General features: G+C 42.4%; 1 protein-coding gene across 1 annotated transcript in view; it reads right to left on the minus strand.

The window, feature by feature from the left end:
• LOC144823814 (uncharacterized) overlaps positions 1-12,679 on the minus strand; it is a 77,319-nt gene extending 64,640 nt beyond the window's left edge. The window contains exons 1-2 of the mRNA XM_078682669.1: positions 12,584-12,679; positions 2,419-3,186 (exon numbers count right to left, since the gene is read on the minus strand). Coding sequence (XP_078538795.1) covers positions 2,419-3,186; positions 12,584-12,644 — 829 coding nt within the window. The 5' untranslated portion in view covers positions 12,645-12,679. The remainder of the gene's footprint in view (positions 1-2,418; positions 3,187-12,583) is intronic.
• Between the last annotated feature and the right edge of the window lie 4,774 nt (positions 12,680-17,453).

Genomic DNA, 17,453 nt, shown 5'->3' on the forward strand with positions numbered 1-17,453 from the left:
AGTCCCTGTTTAATTTAATGGATTTGTGCTAAATAGAACTGTGAAAAGATGACCAATGGCATTTTGCACTTGTTTGAGTAAAAAGTAAACTTTAAGCAAGCAGCCTTGTGTAGATTTATTATTTCAGTATTCGATTTGAGGAAAACTACATGCACGCCTATTCACAAAAGAGAGTGACAAACAGACCAGTCTGAATTACATATAGCACTGGTGAGTGACGCAGGCTCACACAGTGAATGCAGAGCATTCATACTCTGGTACCTATGGACCTCTGTTGAACTTGTGATTATTTAACAAGTTCGTTGGAGCTCATTAGGGATGACAACTTAAAAAAAAAAACTTAAGGTCTAGGTCATCGTATTTTCGTAGGAGTTACCCATTACAACAAATGGTAAACGCTCCAGAGGTACTTGATTACCCGGAGAAAGCAAGAAGGTACGGATAGATGACTCCAGTAGATGGTGGCACATAACTATTAGTTAGAATTTTGGTTTCAGTATGGTTCATTAGGGTTTAACACTAATGGGTGCTAAAATCCTACTTCAACTCTTTGGTGGCTAGGTGCTCACAAATGGCTTAGGCCGATACACCATGAGGTGGGATAATTTATCACCAGATGAACAGTTGGGCCTCTGTTAGGTCAACGATAACTTGGCACAGTTGGGCAGCTGTTAGGTCCAAGATAACTGGGTGTGTCACGTGCCTTTCCTGCTCGGGTCTCAAAATAGATTAGCAGTTACATCGGCAAAGCTAACTGCTGTAAGCAGCGCGTGAATCTAATTTGTAATTAATGAAGGCACGGCATAGCACAAGACCCGCAAATTTACTTACATCCTCCAGTTACCTTTAATATACCTGCACGCCCTTTTCTCACACTTCCACCACCTCCCCTAGGTGCTGCACCACAAGATGAGTGCCACCCTTCCTTACTGTTGGTTGGTCCTCTTTGTAAGATGGGTCTTGATTTGGTGTGGTTGTGGGCTATAAGGAGGAGAACAGTTCCATGAAGCAAACATTTAGGCTGCCAAGTGAGCTCGTTCTTTATGGCAATTGGAGAGGGCACTGATCTGTTGTTTGTTTATTTATTTTGTATGGCATCTATGTCTGCGATGACTGGGAGTTGAACCGTACTATGATGGTGGCATCTTGGTCGCAGGAAGCACTGCCCTACGCCAACATCCCATAACTGAGAGCCTAAGTTTACATGGTGTTAATTCGGGTGTGAGAAGTTGTGAAGTTTACCACTCGCAAACGTCCCGTAATTCTCAAAATATCTGACCAGTTTGAGTCTTAATAGTGTTCTAGAAGTTGCTAGCCACTTCTGGATTTCTGCGTTTAGCTTAATTTTGATGTCCCCTTTGTTTACCTCATCTGTTAATAGAAATGCAAATCTTGTTCGAAGTCATATTGCTGACTAAATATTGAGGTCCATATTTATCAAGGTTTTGCGTCTCCATTCGGCCACGCAAGGTGGCTCAACGGCAAACCAAAACCTAAGTGAGATACATCAAGCCACGCAAGGCCACCTTGTGTGACCCTGCACTGCTTGATAAATCTTGCTGCTTTGCATTATTCTGCGGCAGGGAGGCATTTCATGGGTGAAGTGTCAGTGTTCCCACGCATCCAATCATGGATTTTGGTGCATTTTCAGACTTACCATTGGTGTTAAACCTGGCAATGCGTCAAAATGCTACTCCTCTGCAGGTATAATGAGAAGAAATATATTTATTTCTCCTGTTTTTTCCTCTTTCTATGTGTGCTGCAGAATGCAGCACTTATAGAAATAGGAAAATGCATCTTAGGATTGTTTTTGTGCAGGAAGGTGTCCCTTCCTGAACACAAACAACCCTATTGACAACTCAGGCAACCTTCAACATGACACAAGGTTGCCTGTGTTGGAGCTAGGCAGCCAAAAGTCCGCCAGTGCTAGGAAAGGCAAGGAATGCGATGTATAATGATAAATGTGGTGCATTCTTGGCCTTTCCCTTTCATGCAGCGCAGCAAGGTGGCTGGCAGAGTGAAAGTGTGATAAATCTAGCCCTGAGTTTACTGGGTGTTAGTTTCTGAAGCGTCGTGAAATATTTCTCTCTCGTAAACGTACGCAATACCCAGGAGTACCATGGCTACAGCTCATAGTTTTCAAAGCTTTCTACATGTTGAATTCCACATTAAAATCTGGATTTTAGCATTCTTTGACTAAATAACATAAATCCCTTTAATTCTTTATGGCATGATTGACAGCCATCATGTGGGTGGTGGGTGGTTTGCTAAGTGCCAGAAGCAGGCACGCTCTTTTCTCTTTCATCTTTCCTTCGGAGCGTCCAGACGTCACTCACTTGTGCTACTAGGTCCCTAGGACAAAACACCCATTTGTTGGTTCATTCACTGATTCATTCATCCACTCTGTGCTCCTCTTACCGGTGCAGTAAACGTCGAAGGAAAATAGCCCCAAGAACTTGTAGACGTAGAACCCGTTGCTCGTGCTCGTATCCCCGGCTGGCTTCGGACAGGCCTTGATCAGGATGGAGCTGCTCTCACTACAGCCCGACAAGAAGTTCGCAAGCAGCTTCACGGTTTGGATCCCAGATCCCAAGACCGGGTGGCTTCCCTCTTGGAGGGTGTAGGGCTGCCCTGAGCCACACCTCACTGGTCCAGTGCAGCCTTCTTGCATCCTCACTCCCGAAGCTCCCGTGAACCGGTACCAGCCGAATAAATACCGATCCGTTTGGAATACACCAGTGGAGGTGGTACTGGAGAGACGAGTGGATCCAACTATCTCCTGGTGGTTGCCGCTCAGACAGGGGTCCTCACACGAGTTAGCTCCATCCTTCTTAACACAGTCAGTGGTGTCGTTACAGGGAGATGTACTGGGGCTGCACGCGAGCGTGCGGCTCGATGAACACACGTAATTAGTTTGGACATTTGTGCAGGACGTCATAGGGGCGCACTTGTTCAGGGTGGGGTTGTTGCATTCATTGACGTCGAAGCACTTCTTGGTCGCAACATTCCAGGTGGTGCTACCGAGGACGCAGCACTTGTCCGTGGTGCCTTTAACTATAGGGTAGCAGCTGGTGCCGTTTCCGCAGTAGCCTGCTTTACAGACACAGGACACGTACGTTGGGACAGGCGATGTGCCTTGGAGTGTTGAGCCGGCGTTTGGGGAGCAGAAGGATGATGTTGCTGCATCTGGGGAGGAAAGAAAGGCCGGTAATATTAACGTCTGCAAATATAACATTTTCGATGCAACAGACAGCAGTCAAGTTCTAACCACCCTAAATATTATTCTGAAGTGCTACATGCTGGAAGTTGTGCGAGTCCAAATTTAGGTCTATAAATACATACTTATCACACTAGTTCGATTAAAAATAAAATTGATTTTCGTGTAAAGAAAAACGGCGTAACAGTTGCATTGTTTATGTATATTGATATTCCATGTATGCACTTATACAATGCACCAAATGGTATCGTATAATTACACATCAGTACAAAGATGTATAGTCTAAAAATGAATTTATGAATTTGCTGAAATAGCACACTTCTACGTTCATAGAATCCATCTATCTAAACATCTGTGTCCACATCATCTTAGTTTACCGCACAACTAAGAAACGGTTTCATCCCCAATCTGCATAATTTAATACATCTTTACCAAAGGTCGTATCCATGCCAGGTTTTCAGGATAACCACTCAGTAAATGAACTCTTTAGAGTGTCTTTAAATGCATCTCTTGAGGCTAATACTAGAAATGAGGGCGCGGATCCAGATCCTAGAGCCGTCAGCTAGTATTCCGCTGGATCTGGGATCCTGGCAAACCTCAGTGAAATGTGCTGACTTCCTCGCAGTGCAGGTTACCACCGCAGCACATATTCAGTGCCACCGGCATTTTGCATTCTTTATGTACAGATCAGCAGCCTGCAGGGGGTGAGGGAGGCTTCATGCTCTCAGTTCCACCTGGGCTCCACCCAAATGCCTCATTATGGGGCCATCAGCACTCCTTTTGTTTCAGTCTCATCCTGTGTGTGGGCTGGCTAGAACATTAACGCCTTAATGTCAATGTCCTCAAGGAAACAACTTTATTTAGTTTGTCACTTCACAAACATTTGAGGTGACTTCGAGACAGGTATTGAGCCTCCAAGCCCCGTACATATGAGGTAGGAATACACTGCAAGAAGGTTAGCTACATCTGGGTATGGGAGTCATTACACTAATCACCATGCATAAAATATTACTAATACATTTTTAGTAGTATTCAGCAGAACTTTATGAATGAAAGATTGAGAAAAATTTGCAAGGTTCTACACTTATACACTGCAGCTGTCATTCAGCACCTTGATGCAGGTTTATAACTCACTGAGCTATATCATGGGTACACGTAACATTTTCCCTAGGGCCACAAAATATGGTCTGTGGTGTGCCCGAGGTACGCATTGATGCCAGAGTAGTGGTAGATAATTGGGCATTGGGCAGCAGAGCATGTACATAGTGTGATCAGTGAGTCATGGAGTTATTTTTAGGGTTTCATTCCACACTGCCCTTTAAATGAATCCCTTAGTCTCTAGAGGAGTCATAGACTAGGCAATACTGTCTTACGCATCTGAATTGCTATCCCTCAAACAGCCTTCTCTACTTCCTATCACTACCTCGTGCTAGTCAAGTGTAAAAACAGAAATAACTTAATTATTGAATTTTAATGAAATAGATGTGAAAGCAAAAAACCTATGATCAATCCCGGCTTCCCCACTTGACCAAATGGTGTGATCCCAGGCAATTGTTTTATTTCATTTTGCCTCCCTTTTCTTTATTTCACATGTAAGAGCACCCTGAAATATAGTTGTTCAGTATAAGCAAGGTACAAAACCTTCTATTGTGTTTCATTTAATAAACTATAATGTTGCCCATCTATAATATTGACCCAGGCCACCCAGAGGGTTCCACGTGACAACAGGCTTGCTTCTTAGTTTACTAATAGCATTGTTGTCAAGGTTGGAGGAGGCATGAATGTATCTACATTCATTTTTTCAAACAGTCATTTTTAAAGTATACTTCTCAATGCACCGATATCTGATTAACTAAAGATAAGACCCTTCTGTGTGTTAATGAATAACCCTTTTGAATTTTGAAAAGACTATACGCCTTATTCTGAGTCTGGTGGTCCGCAGAGTGCCAGACTCGCATTGGCAGTCTCCAGACCACCCTGTTTAAACTAGGGTGGTATGGCCACCCTGGGACCACAGCAACCGACAGGGAACGGTTCCTTGGCGGTTGCACGGTGGTCCTGAGGTTGCAAAATGCTTGGCGGGACCGCTGTGACTTATTTCAAAGTTTGAAATAATTCACACCTATTTAAAAGGATCATCTAATGTCAGCCTCGTTGCCAAATATTTTGTACTTTTATCAAACTTCTAATGCACTAACCATAGATGCAAGAGTGCACGTTCTCTTTACAGTAAAATATCTTTGCATACATTTCTCTGGGGCTCACTTTAACTCAATTATCTCATAGTAATTTATTCCTTGAACCCATAGAGCAGAAAACCACACACATACTATGCCACCATGGCAAGTTTAAAATATTTGATGTGTCAGCCCTTGCTCAGATCAGGTCACAGTACAGGGTTTGCTTTCACAGACCACTGACAGAATATGTAATTTTTCCCAATTTTAAACTCATTTGTTGCACCAACTGCACACAACAGCGTGACTGGTGTGTGACTGACCTCTGGTTCTGTTGTGAGGGTCTTTGTGCTTTCAGGCCTTCAGATGGCTCCGCTTGGTTAGAAACTAAAGCTCTTCAGTTACTGAGAACAGAAACCTGTTGAAGTCAGTCAAACTAGGGCTGGCAAATTCATCCTCTTAAGTCGATTCATGTTACTTTCTTTCTCTGCAGTGTATGGTCTACAGTTTACCTTCAATTGTTCAGTGCAAATTTTCACCACTTTCTTTCAAAGGACCCTTTTAAATTTAGGTCCAGGTCCCACTCTTTCAAGTCTGATACGAAGCTTTTCCCCACATTAATTTCTCTTTTTGTGAAAATATATATTTTACTTTTACTCAAATCTCATGTATAGCCATCGATACCTAGGCAAACAACTGAAATGACAAATGCAGTGTTTGCACTCTGCATGCCTTGTACTTATCTTGAAAGTTGTCTTTCCCTCTGTGTAGTCATCTTTCTATATTTACACCCAGGTCCTGTCCTCCTGTTTTAGTAGGCTTTTTCTCTGCAACGGTTTCAGAAGTAGCTCCAATTTCTGGGTATCCTCAAGAAATGTATGACAGCATTTTGGATGCAATAATTATCACATCCAACACAATCTGACAGTGCTTCTATTTGAATTTCATCTTTTAGGACGAGTGTTCCCTCAAAAACGGGGCATAACGTGGATTTGTGCGCTTACCACGTATAAATCTTGATATTCTTTTATTACATGGATTGGATGGATTTGACCTGCCGAAATGGGGATGCAGATTATATTGCATCTGGTAGTTGCCAAGTTCGATAAAATCCGCATAACTCATACTTATGATAATTAGGCTACTAGAAGGTACTGTATATATCTGAGTAATCTGGGGCACACCTAATCTCCAGAAGCAGACAAAACACACCCAACAAAACTGAAAGCAGTACTCCGGTACCAACCTGGCTCCCAGCCTCAGACCCTTGACCATGTTTCCAAGTCTCCATTGTTTACTGGTTCCCAATGCTTTACTAAAGTTTAACAGATCACAGTCCTGGCTCTCGCTTGATCTAACACTCTGTACATTCGATGTAAAGAGCATGTTACGTGGGAATTTCCAACCTGCTCTGTGCAGGTTGTTGGGCTATTTTTTCCTAACTGAGAAATTCCATAAAATGACCCACCACTGATTTAAGGCTGGCTGGGCTTTAGGGGTGTTCTACAACATTATCACATTTTAATATTGTCCTGCAGGTGAATATTTCTGTCCTTGATATTGCTGTTTTTCTCTCTGCTCTCAGTTCCAGTGGGACCACTTCTGCCGTCTTCTGGTGCCCATGAACGTTTGTTGTACCACTGAGAATCTGAACCTATTTGCCATTATGCTGCGAGCATTTCTTTATTGTATTGTAATTGCATTTATATAGCGCTTTTTTACCCCTGACAAGGCGTCAAAGCACTTTTTTGGCGAGTAGCATGCTACTCTGGAAACCATAAAAGATTAGAGATGAACTAGTATTGTTAAATATGAAAGTAATTTGAGAGGTGTATATGTTAGTCAGTTATTTGGATTGAGAAGGATAGTGTAGGGATAGAAGAGGAAAAAGGTTTGCATTTAATTAGCGCTTGCTATCCCTGATAAGATGTTGACGTGCTTTTTTGGTAATGAGCACGCTACTCCAGAACCCATAAAGGATTAGTGGTGAACTAGTATAGTGAAAATATGAAAGTAATTTGAGTGGTGATTTATGCTTCTTCTTTATCTGTAGAACATGTTTTCCATTCCATTGTCCTACACCTTTAGGCTCCTTTTAAATCCGTAGAATGTGTTTTTCATTCCAGTGGGGTGCACACTTATTGCTTAGCCCATTCTTGGCGGTTTCTATATTTTATGAGTTTTGTAATGGTATGTTACTTGAAATTTGTATAGCACACTTCCATCATTGGTATGGCCTCATAGTATTTACCCGATTCCAATATCGGCTTTCTGTTTCTCTCTTGGTACAGCTCTCACCGCTTTATGTTGTGAATACTTACCTAAAAATGGATTCCAAAATTCCGATGCATTTAAATGCTTGTCTTCTATCTGTCTTTTCTCCTTCAGTCCCTTCAAACTCCAAATTGTGCTGCTGGTTCTACTCATACGTCCAAAAAGGACTGGCCACCTTTCTTTGCGATCCGGCAACATTTACCTGTTTCTTTAGCTCTGGCCTCCTGACTGCCTTTGCTGCTCATCGATGTGTCTTTAAATACACTCCTTTGTCACTTGTAGATGTGTTTTCATATATTTCAGAATATATTGCATGATCAGTTTCTACCACCTCTATTGAGTACCACTTTGCATTATCCCTTAATGGTTTTAACTGCTTACTTGGAAGGAAGCTTTGATGTCCAAGTCAAAGGCTTTCATAATTTGAGTTATATAACAGGAAAGAATTATTACCAGACTATCAAGTCCATCTTGAGTTTTGGGCCCCTTCGTGTCATGGGTACTAGGTCTCCCCACACAACTGATGCACAATTTGTATCAGGAGACTTGGGAGAATGCTGGTTGGTAGGAAGTCTGTGGCTTCCCACAGATTCTAGAACCTTTCATCACAGAAATGTAAGGAAAATATTTTTTTAGTCAAGGTTTGTGGTCTGCAAGGGCTTCTCTGGTGACAGCCACACAAGTGAGGTACCATTTGAATCTGAAGACATGTGGAAGCATAGAATAGTAGAGTATTTGTTATTAGCAATTGGTTTTGCTGTATTTCTGCCTACCAAATGTAAGCCAATGTGTTAGAAAGAAGACAATTTGTAAAATGCCTTCTGAATCACCTGCTAGTATGAGTACTCATAAATTCAGATATGTACAAATAACCACTTCTCTTAAACTCCATATCTGGTTCTTATTTAAAAAATGCATAGGGTTCCTTGATACCCATTTTTCACTCTACATATTTCACCATAAGAATTGGTCTATACTTGATACACAATGCAAAACCATTGAACGGTGCAGCTCAGTTGTTGGCTAGGAGTATGTTGGGTTCTCGCACAACCTACACAACTTATAAGTCCCATGCAACCAGAAAGTTCTAGGGGACGTCATGGTGTATTGCTTTTGTAAATTGGACATTTCTGACAAACTGATAGAAATGAAAATGTTGCCACAAATGGCTGTTTTTTCCTACTCTTTTTCAATAATTCTAGATTTTAACAGTTAGTTTCATGAGGGAGCTGCTCATATGACCCCTTCCTGAATTCATAATGTTGTCTACTTTTCATAAATCTATAGCTTTCCTGGATTACCGATGGGTTTCACATCGGTTTCTACCACAAACTAGAAGAAGTTTGAAAGCACAAAAAATAAAACAATTGGCCTTTCTTTAAAAATGCCAAAACTTTAGTAAAAAAATCGTTTTTACTATTCAGCTTGCATGTTCCTGAAAGTTGTGAAGATATAGGTCCTGATTTACAAAAGTAATCTGAGACAAAATCCTAAACGTAATATTTTTGGTATTCACAGAAGGTATTTAGTAGTAGTAAAGTTAAGAATCCTAACTTTACTCCTACTTAATCCCTTTTGTGAATACTAAAAGTCATAAAGTTAGGCATTTGTCTCAGTTTAGTAGTAGTAAAGTTAGGAACCCTAACTTTACTACTACTAAATGCCTTCTGTGTATACCAAAAGTAGTAAGTTTAGGATTATGGGCCCGATGTAGGTCGGTCGGTAATGGCCGAAAATCGGTATTTTCGGCCGTTACCGACCGGTATATCAGAAATGGTATGTAGGGCCCTTAATTTTACAGAATCGGTAAATTTACCGATTGGTAAATTTACCGATTCTGTAAAATACCGAATCGGTATTTTTACCGATTTGGTAAATTTGAGATGTAGGTGGGACTCTTCTGAGTCCCACAAGCCTTACAAAATCGGTATTTTACCATCAAATCCAATTTGATGGTAAAATACCGATTCCGGTGTGCATGCACATGTGTGCATGCACACCTATGCCATATGACAGGCAGACCTGCCCTTTGGCCATGTATGCCTGCCACATGGCACCCGAGCCTGTTTTGGGGGGGCCAGAGGGTGTCAAAGGGACACCCCCTGCACCCTTGTGAAATTCGGTATTTACCGATTTGGTAAATACCGAATCGGTAATGCCCATTCATGCCTATGGGCTTCAAAGCCCATAGGAATGAATGGGCATTACCGATCGGTATTTACCGAATCGGTAAATACCGATTTTTATCCGATTCGGTATTCCAGCACATCTGGAATACCTACATACCCACCCCTCTGATTTACCGATTCATAATTACCGAATCGGTAAAATTCGGTAATTATGAATCGGTAAATCAATCCTACCTACATCTGGCCCTTTGTCTCATATTAGCTCTGTGAATCAGCCTGATTGACTTTAACACAGCAAATTTTCGTTGATGCCATTTTCAAGAAAAAAACTGCCATTTTTTGCAGAGTACTTTTTTCCTATTTTTCCCCAAAATCTCAAGATACAGCTAGATTTGCCTATTTACTTGTTCTCCTCCAGGGGAATTCACATACCCTGGCACCTTTAGAATCCCAAGGATGTTGGAAAAAAGGACATACATTTGTTGTGAATACATTATGTATAAAAAAATAATGGAGGCATAAGCACATAGTGCCCCATATAGCCCAAAAAGGGCTCAGCAGTAGGGTGAAACAGCCCCAGCAGTTAAGGGGTTATAAACAGAAACAAGTAATTTTAGTTGTAATGTGTGAATCTTTATGTTTGTATGTCATAATAGTCTGCTATAGCAGTCCATTCTAAATAATACAAGCTAAGTATATTGTTTTAAGTAGAAATATAACTGAAACACCTATCAGAATAGTTTTATCTTAGAATTTTTTTAATTCAATTTGTGTTACTTTTATAAAGCATACCTGACTCAAAATGTATTTTTCTATGTGTAAACTATCAGAAATTACATTTGCTGTTGGTTTATAAGCAGCGGTAATTGGGTGCAATGTAATATACTTCCTTTGTTTACTTTGCATATCAGAAGGTGTTGTATTTATGAATTCACCTACATCCACCTATGGATTTTGATGTAAATCCATATCTAGAATCACTTGTAGTCATGGATTTGTGCAAAAAATCAACCACCTCACTGAGGCTACCATAGAAGTGTTTGGATGTCTGGAGGCAAAAGGTGTGTGCAGTAGTTGTTTGGCCACCTATGGGGCTTACCTATCTGGAGGGTGTTAGCTCTTCGTGAAGACTTCTGTAGATGGAGAATGGTGTGCATATTAATAGCTTGCCCACCTATGGAAGCCTGTGGAAGCGGACATGAAAAAGTAGATCCGTGGTGAGGAAGCAGGGAAGCGTCAAAGTATCTGCTTGGGAGTAGATCCAAGGGCTGTGTTAATCCTGCTGCTGGATTAACACAGCCCTTGGATCTACTCCCAAGCAGATACATTGATTTACTCAGGATCTGCGACCTCGCTCATGCAAACAACTCGGATTTGCTACCCTGGAGATGTCCATTGACAGCGCTCCTTTCACTACATCTCAACAGTCATCCCGGAAGACGCTTCCCCGCTTCCTCACCACGGATCTACTTTTTCATGTCCGCGTAGCCTCCAGCACCCTGAAAACCAGACAACCTCGTCCTGAAGATGATCCCAATTGATGAGGATTGAAACGCCGTCGACTTTACAGCGCAATACTAGGAGCATCTTCTACTTTGGCTCAATACAAATCACGAATTACCCTATACAGTCACTTCGATTTGTTATTATTCTTGAGCCACCCACTGTATATTATTTACACTATTGTTCACTTTGCGCCGTTCACACTGTTCACCTTGTCACTTGCGTCACCACGTTCTTCACTTGTACATAGTTGAGCACCCAGTGCTATCTGGTTGTCATATGATTTCTCTCATACAGTGCTGCTATAACTGTATAAACTTGACTTTATATAATTTTTGTTGAAATATAAGATGAATAACAATCTAAACTTAATCGAATAGTAGTCTCCTTTATTTCTGCACTTGTAATGCTTGCTGCATACATGCCTAATTGTCTACAAAATATTATCTGTTGGGGTATTGTATGTTTTTCTACCTTTCTACCCCAATCCCGACGTGGTTTATGGGTCACACTCCTGTAACTTTTTACTAGGAGTTAGGCACAGCATATTCAATACACACATGAATCCCACTTTCTTGCACTTCAGAATTTAATGAACATAAGAATGACAGGGTTGCTGTAGTGTTTCAAAAGAGGAGCGTAATGATTTCATTGTACTGGTACTGGGGAGAGGTTGGAATAATACCCAGAAGCCCCTATGTTCTAGAATGGATTGAACCTAAAATTACTGAGTTCTTTCACTGCAAATGTTGGTATGTATAATGACCATGAAGTTCCTACACTTCACAAACTGGTGGAAATAATGATTCCAGGGTTAAAATACTGCTGCTGGATGTGGATATTTTAATGTCACAAATACTGAACTGCACATGAATTGGACGTAATTATCCTGGGGCTCCTGCTCCACAGCAGGAGCTGGATAAATGAGGATCTGGGGAATACTGCATTGCAGCATATGGTGGATATAATGGTCTCCTCCTTCCTGCACAGTATCATGTGCTGGATAGAATGGTTGTTGTTTCCCTGCATTACAGCATATGGTGGGTATAATGGTCTCCTCCTTCCTGCACAGTAGCATACACTGGATACAATGGTTTTGGTTTCCCTGCACTGCAGCAAGGGATGGACACAGTCCACAGTCCTATTGCTCACTCAGTGTTAGACTGCTGTGTGGCATCTCTACTAACTCTACCACTAAGCATCTCCAAAGCAGTTTCTTTGACTCTCATCTGATCATTTCCCAAAGAGGTTGAAGAACAGAATTTAAAATGTCTGATACTCACCACCAGAATAAGTCCGTCCAAAGAATGTGAGCAACAACGCAAGTCCAAGGAGTGCCTTCATTTCTTCCACAGGTTGACTTTAGTTTCACGACCTGTGAATAGCAAGATCATACCCTTAATCATTCACCAGTAGTGTTAGTACAGGAACACCTTGACTCCCACAGAATGCTACCCTTATTTATAATAAAGCAGTCAATAAAGACGATAAAGCTAAGCAGGTTGGCTATTATTCATAGACATTTCAAGTGTTCATTTTGATCGTCCCACTGCTGAATATCAACACCAACAATATTGAGATACAAGAATATCCAGGACGGAATAGAGAGAAACTAAGAATTGAATAGTAAGTGCATGTAGAAAAGCACCGATTTACTATTCTTAACTCCACCAGTATGTACTTTGTTAATGTATGTACAGCGTAGAGACATATATGTGGAGTTAGGGTATATGAAATCAACACTTACTAAGGGCCTGATTACGTATCTGGTGGTGGTCCGCCTGCTGCATTACGACTTTAAAAGTCAGTGCAGCGGAGGACCACAGTGCTGCCTCATAGAACTCTTATTCCCCAGCCGTGGTGGAGCTGCGCCAAAATGTAAGATGCTGAGCGGGTTCTGCCAACGCCAGCTATTTCATTGCGGGAGCCCCGCCATTAAAAAGCTAGCAGTGGAGGAACAAAGGGGATCTACAGGGCCCCCATATCCCCCCACGAAGGGGATACATTCAGGGGGACCCTGTCTGTATTCTCCCAAAGTCCCAGCCCGGCATGGACGTCACCGTCTATGCCACGCTGGAACTTTTTCGCCATTCTCATTGTGGTGCCTCTTTTCCAGGCACCGCCATGGGAAAGGCGAAAGACTGTCTGCTGTAGATGAGTTCAACTCGTAATATGGCAGGTGATCCTTGCGGTTGTATGATGGAACAACTACCACATGAACAACAACAGTCTAAACAACGACTCCTCAACCACTACTTAGTCTAAACCACTAATGTTTATACAACTACTATTTTTTACAACTACTATGCCTTTACCAGGATTGCCTTTACCCCATTAATGTATCTATTTTCCGGGTAAGTATAAACCCATATGTATGTGTGTGTATATATGTATATGTATATATAGTTTGTATGTGTGATGGATTTGTATGTACCTGTAAAAATCTTACATTTCGTGGTAAAAGCATGCATGCTAAAGACATATTTGTTGTAAATGTAATATTGATCAGTATTAACACTATACATACACACACATATATATGTATGTATGTATATATACATACACATACACACCCTATACTCACTGTTAATGTTATAAATGTCCTTTCCACCCAAAAACCTACACCCACCCCATAACTTAAAAATTCCCTTTCCACCCAGAAACCTATACCCACCCTAAACCCTAAAAATTCCCTTTCCACCCAAAATCCCACACCCACCCTAAACCCTGTAAATACCTTTGCAATCCCAAAAATCAATACCGACCCTAAAATTACCCTTGCCACCAAAAACCCCACATCCACCCTAAAATTATCCTTGCCACCCAAAAACCCATGTCCACCTTTAACCCTAAAAATACATTTGCTGCCCAAAAAGCCATACCCACCGTAAAATTACCGTTGCCACCCAAACACCCATACCCACCCAAAACCCTAACATTACCCTTGCCACCCAAACATCCACCCTAAACCCTAAAAATTCCCTTTCCACCCCAAAACCCATACCCACCCTAAAAATACCCTTTCAATCCCAAAAACCCACACCCACTCGAAATCCTAAAATTATCCTTGCCACCCAAAAACCATACCTAGCATGAACACTCAAATTACCCTTTCCACCTAAAAACCCATACCCACCCTTAACCCTAAAAATACACTTGCAATCCAAAAACCAATACCCACTCAAAATGTAAAAAATACCCTTGCCACCCAAAAACCCACACACACAATAACCCTAAAAATACCCTGCCACCCAAAAACTCATACTTGTGATACACTTGCCACTATATATGTCATGAACAATCCAAGAGTGCCACCTACTGGTCCCAGAAGGTAAATTTAAACAACATACATTAATTGGTAAGATTGCAAAAATAAACGTAGAAAATGTAAAACTGTTAATTATTTTTACACAATGTTACACTCTGAAAAAAACAAATGAGACTAATTTAACTTACTATAACAAAAGAAACAACTAATCTCTTCATGCAGGTCGTTGTTTAGACAGGTCGTTGTTTAGACTAGGTAGTTGTCAATGCAGTAGTGGTTGAGGGATCGTGGTCCAGGTCCCTCGTTGTTAAAGAGTAGTGGTAAAGGTTGTTTTCCGATCCTTGTGTGGCTTTGGCACAGCTGTGTCAGCAGATAGCTGGCACATCTGTGTCAAAGTTACAATGAGCACCTTCGTTTTTAGGTCGAGCTAGAGTTGCGCATGTGTAGCATGCATCTAGCTCGACAACTATTGTTTTCAGTTTCCTGGGAATCTGAGACAGCGTTCGGCCACGCGCTTCTGCTGTCTCAGATTTGTCCTCGTGAGCGCGCTTTTGCTGCTGGCTGCTTGCTGTGTGTGCGCTGTTTCGCTTTTACATGCATCTTCTAGAAAGTGGCGTCATGCTATGCTAGGCAGACAAACACTCGCGTACACACACCCTCCCTGCCCCACCACCAACCAGTCATCGGGCTCTTTTAACACACACACACGCATACATACACACGCATACACACACGCGCGCACACACAGACACACACGCGCACACATCCCCCTCACACCCCACTCACCAGGTTCTTCTCGCATGTCCCTCGGCAGCCAGCGGGTCATTCTGGTTAACAGGCGGGGGCCGCGGGGCTCTCCACGAGCACGGGAGCCCCGCTAGCTGAGACGCAAATCTTCCGGCGGGCACAGGAGCGCGGGGTAGGCTCCCGTCTGCTTCCTGTATTTGTCCGGCCCCGCCCCCGTCCCAACAAAGGTTGCCTGGCTTCCTGTTGAAGCCGGGCTGCGGCGGTGAGTTTGCTTGTTTTACATGACGACATGCTCAGCTTCACTTCCAGTAATAACGGAGGTTCCGTACTTTGCGATAAACAGTCTGCCAGCGAGCCATTAATGCAGAAGAAATCTTTTTGCACAAAATAGTGTAAATGTTAAAGGGAAACGCTTCGAGAATACCTAATCCATTATCAGCTATGTAGCGCAAACTCGATTCCAATGGAATTGGAGTCCTTTACATGAGCATCACTCACATTGCACAGGAACACTTTCATTTTGAAAACATGTTGCACATCGGCATTAGCTGCTGTACAAGTTGGCTTACAGATTTTAAAAAATGCTGCACCCTACACCACATTGCCATTCAGGGGTTTTTAGTCATATTTTTTTTATATGTTGGCGCATTTATGTTGCGCACACATGACCCGAAGGTATTGAAGTGCTTTACACAAGTACCACTTACAATTCACATGTACACTCTGAGATTCACCACCCCCTTTGTTGTTTTGAACAACCCCCTCCCTTTTAACCCACTATGTCCTCCTCCCTGCTCACGCAACCTCCCTCGTGACACCCACCCTCCCCCCTTATGGCCTTCCAAACACTTTGATTTTTATTTAATACTTTTTTTTGCCACATTTTTGTCGCACAACTTCGTATTTTCTCACAGTTTTTGGCTGCAATTATGTAGCGCAAACTCGATTCCGCTGGTATTGGAGTGATTACATAAGCACCACTCACATTGCACAGGAACACTTTCATTTTTAAAACGTGTTACACAGCGGCGTTATCTGCCGTACATTATGGTTTACAGTTTTTAAAATACGCTGCACCCTGCACCACATTGCCATTCAGGGGCTTTTATTGTCTGGTACCTCCTCCACGACTGGCAGCTGGTAACCTGTGCGTGCTAGACTTTCGGGGCATCTCCAGGCGGCCCGTGTCAAGCTGGGCGTGTGCGCGCGGAGCCCCCGTTCTGTGGCCACTCTTCCCGTCTCGCGCTAGGGCGTGTGCCGTCTGCGCCAGGGCAAGGTAGTCAGCGCGCGCTGCAGGTGGAGCATTGCACCCCAAGGTCCTCTCCGGCTGCAGCATGGCTGTACTCAGCTCCCGGGCACTGCGGGCAGCGCTGGCAGCCCTGGCCGTGGTCATTCAGCTGCAAACGTGGCTGAGCTCCAAGACCTACCTTTTCAGCCAGAAGGACATCGCAGAGCTGGCCAAGCAGCATGCAGGTGAGAGCCCGCTGTAGCCTGAAGGAGGGACGCTGCACAGATGGGGGTCCCACAGGCAGCATGAGAATAGTTGACAGTTTGTCTGGTTTACAGGGCATCACAGTTCCAGTCCTGGGTTTCATTTAACATTTGATTTCTGAAATCAGTGAATTCTAGAGGATGTAGTGTTATTTTACTTCCTTTAAAATGGCAAGAATTAACTGTCTACATAACTGGCAACTTTCAGCACACGACTCTGATACAATGGCTGGTATTAAAAACTGAAGAAAATTCGGAATTAATTTACCGAGCTTAAAGATGTAGCGCTGTTCTAACAGATCTTCCCCACTTCCCCAGTCTTTACTTCTGTGCATGATCCAAGCTCAGCGACCGATGCACATATCTTAAACTTAGCTGTTGTGCCTGTTTACTCCGCGGAGACATGTACATGTTAATCAGCATTTAAAACTAGAATGAATACGGCTTTAAAAAAAAAAAATATATATATATATACATTTCTGCATGTAGTAAATGCCGGATGTGGCTAAAAATATAGCTCAAGATGTAGGGACTGTAGATGGCATGTGGAGAGAGGTGATCCAGAGAGTTCCGAGGCTAAGGGGTGACAAAAGTAAGTGAAACTGATGACATTTATACAGATTGTCCTGCACCTGAACTACCTGTTT

The sequence above is a fragment of the Lissotriton helveticus genome, chromosome 3_1 (genome assembly GCF_964261635.1).
Source record: "Lissotriton helveticus chromosome 3_1, aLisHel1.1, whole genome shotgun sequence".
In the NCBI taxonomy this organism is placed as follows: Eukaryota; Metazoa; Chordata; class Amphibia; order Caudata; family Salamandridae; genus Lissotriton; species Lissotriton helveticus.